Here is a 5460-nt window from a genome sequence, read left to right on the forward strand (position 1 = left end):
TGATGCACTCAGGTAGAAAACCACTGCCAAGAAATGAAAACCTGCATCCTGCAAGAGGAGAAATCAATCAGAGAAGAGAACTTGTTGTTTGATCTTTTTACAGTTACTAATGCGCACCACACCCCAAATACAATCTTCTTCCAGCATTCAAGGTGGGCATCAACTTTTGGTCTTTACACCTGCTTTTCTGCGGAGTTGGTATACAAACACTTCTACATTAGTTTCATTATTATTTTAAATTGCAATATCAAATTGTCCTCAGACAGCAATGTTGCTGGATGTCTGAATCACAAATCACAAAGTACTGACGCTGAGCATGTGCAGCGTTGTATCTGTAAAAAGGTTAATTTATCAATCAGCTGACAGTCTGTGAAGTTTAACAACTTTGGACTATGGCTAATCTAAACTTTTTGGCTCCTTTTGGCNGCAGTCCTGTGGGCGCAAATGCCTTGTTGATGCTAGAGGTCAGTGGAGAATGGCCAGACTGGTTCGAGCTGATAGAACAGCAACGGTAACTCAAATAACCACTCGTTAAAACCGAGGTCTGCAGGAGAGCATCTCTGAACACACAACACATTGAACATTGAGGCAGATGGGCTTCAGCAGCAGAAGACCACACCGGGTGCCACTCCTATCAGCTAAGAACAGGAAATTGAGGCTACAATTCACACAGGCTCACTAAAACTGGACAATAGAAGATTGGAAAAACGTTGCCTGGTCTGATTAGTCTCAATTTTTGCTGCAACATTTGGATGGTAGGGTCAGAATTTGGCGTCAACAACATGAAAGCATGGATCCATCCTGCCTTGTATCAACGGTTCAGGCTNGGCTACTTTCAGCAGCATAATGCGCCATGTCATAAAGCTGGAATCATCTCAGACTGGTTTCTTGAACATGACAATGAGTTCACTGTACTCAAATGACCTCCACAGTCACCAGATCTCAATCCAATACTGCACCTTTAGGATGTGTTGGAATGGGAGATTCTCATCACGGATGTACAGCCGACAAATCTGCAGCAACTGTGTGATGCTATCATGTCAATATGGACCAGACTTTCTGAGGAACGTTTCCAGTACCTTGTTGAATCTATATCACGAAGGATTAAGGCAGTTCCGAAAGCAAAAGGGGTCCAACCTCGTAAAAGCAAGGTGTACCCTATAAAGTGGCCAGTTTATACTTCTCATCCAACCACAATTCAGTTCTCTCTCTTCAGGAGGTACTATTTATCTGAATAGGTTTTTATTTTATTAACAATAACAAGTCAAAATGAAATAGGAGTAACAAGTTTCTACTATTTTTTAAATGTAAGGAGGAAAAGTAAAAAGTTGACTGAAAAATAATTACTCAGGTAAAATTTCTACTTAAGTACAGTAACAGTGTATTTGTACTTTGTTACTTTACAATTATTCATCCATCCATCCATCCATCCATCCATCCATCCATCCGTCCATCCACCCATCCACCCATCATTATTTCCCCAGTTAGTTAATCAGTAAATGGTGTGTTTCTAACCACAGCAGGCCAAGCGCTGCTCTGATTGCCTCCACAGACAAAGATAAAGAACCACAGAGTCGTCCCGACGAAGCAGAAGACTGATACAAACATCACCCAGCCCAAAGGGTTGGCTGGTTCAACGTGAGTTGATGCCACAAGGATCCACACCAAACCTCCAAAGACCTGCAGAGTCAAACAGAGAAGGCAGGAAGAGAAACTACTGAGCAACATGTTGTTAAAAGGTTAGTTAGCTAGACTGAAATATTGAAGTCTATATAACAATATTTGGGAAAAAAAGAAAAGTCAAATATCACAAGACCATGTCATTATAATGCCATTAATTGGCATGATTTTATCACCAAATATTGTGAACAATGAGAGTTTTCAGAAATTTCCTTATTATGAACAAAATTGTGACCCATGAGGAGTGATGGGATTACCTCTGTATAAATAGCTTTCACTTTTCTGATACCTCATCTCTAAACTAGGGCTGTGAAATTAATCGAAATAAATCTGATTAATTTTAGTGCTGCATGGGCATAGATTAAAAATTTTAATCGCGATTAAAATTTACAGTCTCTTTACTAAGGCTGAATTTGTAGGTTTGTATACTGCAATGCACTCAGTGTATGCCAGGTCATGTTTGTAAATGAGAAGCGGTTCTCAAACAGTTTACCTGGATAAATAAATGTTAAATAAATTTAAAAAAAACTCCATGTGTAACATATTATGTTGAGTTTCTTTTTCTTTGTGTCTTCTCACGGCTTATTTCATATTATTTATTTATGTTTTGCTGACAACTGTGACATTGTATCTATTTTTCATTCCTCGTGTAGTTCTTTAGTAGTAGTATGTAGTAGTAATAACTCAAGTAATTTATTTTACCAATATGCAATAAAGTTTTATATTAAATTTAAGATTAATCGTGATTAATCTTGATTAATTCACAGCTACTTTGGAATTAATAGATTAAAAATTTTAATCATTTGACAGCCCTACTCTAAACTATTTATTTTGTGTGTCTATTCTGCCTTGGGTTTTTCTAATTTTTCAGTGTTTCCCTGTGTTTCTCTGCCCTGTTGTCCTGCCCACGCTCACCTATTTCCTCTTGTGTCTCCGGCTCCGCCAGATGTTTCCCATTGTCGTTCATTAGTTTCCCTTTATGTTCCTTTTATGTTCGGCATCTTGTCTTCAGTGTTTGTCAGATGTGCTGTTTTCCCCCAGTCAGTGTGGTGTCCCCGTGTTCTCGAGTTTTTTTTTTCCTGTGCCAAGCCTTGAGAGTTTTTGAGCTGCCTGGCCAGAAATTTTTTACTTTAAATAAAACCTTATTTGTTTCACACTCTGAGCCTGCCTGTGCCCTGGGTCGATCTGCTGCTTCCACCTCACAGTTCGTTCGTTAGTTTTAGGTTAGCTGCTGTTATGGGTTCTGTTTTTACTTCAGTGTTTGTCTGTTTCATATGATTTGCCACTTCTTGGAAATTGTTTACACCCAAAACCTGTTAAATATTTTTTTAGATTTATAGGTGTAATTATTGTTTTCTACCTAATCACCAGTTTAATGCACACCTGTTGGCCCTTATTGGTATTTTTGTAAGTTCTTATGTTTGTTGGTATATATTAGATTATACTACATTTTTGTAGTGATGGGAATTCCAACTTTTCACCAAAGTCCGAATGATTTTGTTGAGCTAGAAAAAAAGATGGATTATTCTTTTGTGCCAAACTAAATAGTTAAAATACTAGAAAAAGTCAGCATTTCCATCATTATTCCTTTTAAGTTACTTTCTGTAATTTATGTCACTAAGTTGTCATGGGTCACTGGACCCTCAGTTTGACATCTGTTATTGGTCAATTCCATCCATTCCTCTCTTGACTCTGACAAGTATCTCTAATAAATTTCTGTCACTGTGTCATTTATTTTAAGTTGACTGCTTTAACCTTTTACATTAATAGGCATTTCAGTCAGCCGTTCAATATGAAGTGTCCAGGAGTGGGTTCAGATTAAGTACCAATTAGAGAACATCTGTATCCTTACTCTAAATCTGCCTTTTTACATGGGAATTGTTCAGTTTTCTCTACTTATCAAGTGTAGAGCAACACAAATACAGAACACACACACATAGTCCGCTCATTGTTTAGGGCGACTGCGGCAGAGTGGTTAGGGGAGTCGTCCTGGAACCGGTAGGTTGCCAGTTCAATCCCCCATCCAGCTGTCTCAGTTGTTGTGTCCTTGGGCAAGATACTTAACCTCCGATGCCTCTGATGTGTGTCCCATCAGTGTATGAATGTGATTGGCACTGGTAAACATGGCCCTTTAAAAGCAAGGGAAATCTATTCACCAATTTTGTTTTTAAGCATGGCAACAAACATTCAGTCTAACAGAAAAGGAAGTGCCGTGCCTTAAATTAATGTGTCCACAAACATTTTTATTATTATTGCTGATTTTTGCATAATAAGCTTATTGCTTTTTTCTGCTCCCCTCTACAGGGTTTGCCACAAGTGAGCAAATTTGCAGGAAAGATTTGGCAACAATTTTTTTGCCAGATGCCCTTCTTGATGCAAATTGGGTTCTGACCTGTAATCTCAGGATTACTAGACTGCAGCACTGACCACCACACTGCTTCAGACACCAAATATATTAACAGGTAAGTCCACAAATATAAAAATCTATTAATCTGAAAGTACTGAAAGGGAAAAACAAGCACACGCACATTACAGCAAAGAAACAGTGAACAGAACAAACACAGAGAACAATATTGCATAACTGTCCAAATATTACTTTGTACAAACAGCTTTCACATGTCTGCTAATAATACATTAAATCTTATTGTTACATCATTGTATTAGGCATGCTGTTCATTCCAAAGTGACCAACACAACCACACTGGCTGACTTACAAGCAAAAATTGAATGAGAATTGGATGCCATCTGACAGTAGTATATGAGGAGCAGGAGGAGGAGATGCCAATTTGTTGTGTCTGTATGTGGTTCTTCCACATGATACAGAGGCCCACATTTGTTAAATCAGTAGATTATTTACTTGCATTCAGACTTCAGTCCTCCAATCTAATAAACATCAAACACATAGCTGAATAATACATAAATAATTATGTTTGGCAATGGCAGAGAAGAATATGCAAGTTTTTTGTGGACACAACACATATAATCAGCTGCTGCTCAACACATAAACGTATTTTCCTAAGAGTTAGGATTAGAGAAAATAAACAAGCTTTTGTTACCTTTAGTGCTAAATTTGCATCCATGTCCAAAATGGAATAAACCTTTAATAAAATGTACTTTTCATAAAAAGCTTTTCATCATGTAGCTGTGAAATATTTGGACTATATGGCAGCTCCAATGTATTCAAACCTTTAAGAGAAGCAGGTCCAGCTTATTGATGATTCATTTCTACAGTATGAACTTTTTCCTGACAAGAAAATGTTGTTTTGGAAGTGAGGCAAAATGTGAAAGAGCTGTCTGTATTTTCGTTAGTTTGCTTTTTTTGTTTTGTTCTGCTGCAGAATTGGTCAAAGACGTTTCTTCTCGGTTGGTATCTGACAAAGAGACGTTAACCATCCAAACCATTCTTTTAGACCAATCAGCGTTTCCAAGTCAACAAAAGGTAAACCTTTTTTTATTTTTATAGATAAAGATTTCTGCGGGGCGGTCTTTTCTTTTATAGTGATCATAAATTGTTATTTGTTCTCCCTGAAAGGAATGCAGCTTCTTTGTAACTCAGCTTCGTGGAAAACTAAAAATACCCCATATATATGTTCTTTTTATTGATGCTTTTCAACATTTTATGTTTTTTTTTTAAAGATGGGTGTGGAAGGTAGGAGGGTTTGCTCTCATAAAACAGTTTCCAGGCAAGCCTTTTCCATTTTTGTCAATAGGCTGAAGAGGACTGTGTCATGTTTGACAAACAACAAAATGTAGGGGGGGGGGGGGGGGGGAGAGGGGAAA

The 5460-nt window shown here is 37.8% G+C and overlaps 1 protein-coding gene across 1 annotated transcript in view; it reads right to left on the reverse strand.

The window, feature by feature from the left end:
* The window catches only part of LOC106531489 (myelin and lymphocyte protein), a 17316-nt gene that overhangs the window by 5138 nt on the left and 6718 nt on the right, over positions 1-5460 (reverse strand). Inside the window, exon 2 of the mRNA XM_014027366.1 lies at positions 1516-1680. Coding sequence (XP_013882820.1) covers positions 1516-1680 — 165 coding nt within the window. The remainder of the gene's footprint in view (positions 1-1515; positions 1681-5460) is intronic.

This window comes from Austrofundulus limnaeus, unplaced genomic scaffold (genome assembly GCF_001266775.1).
Source record: "Austrofundulus limnaeus strain Quisiro unplaced genomic scaffold, Austrofundulus_limnaeus-1.0 Scaffold641, whole genome shotgun sequence".
NCBI classification, from domain to species: Eukaryota; Metazoa; Chordata; class Actinopteri; order Cyprinodontiformes; family Rivulidae; genus Austrofundulus; species Austrofundulus limnaeus.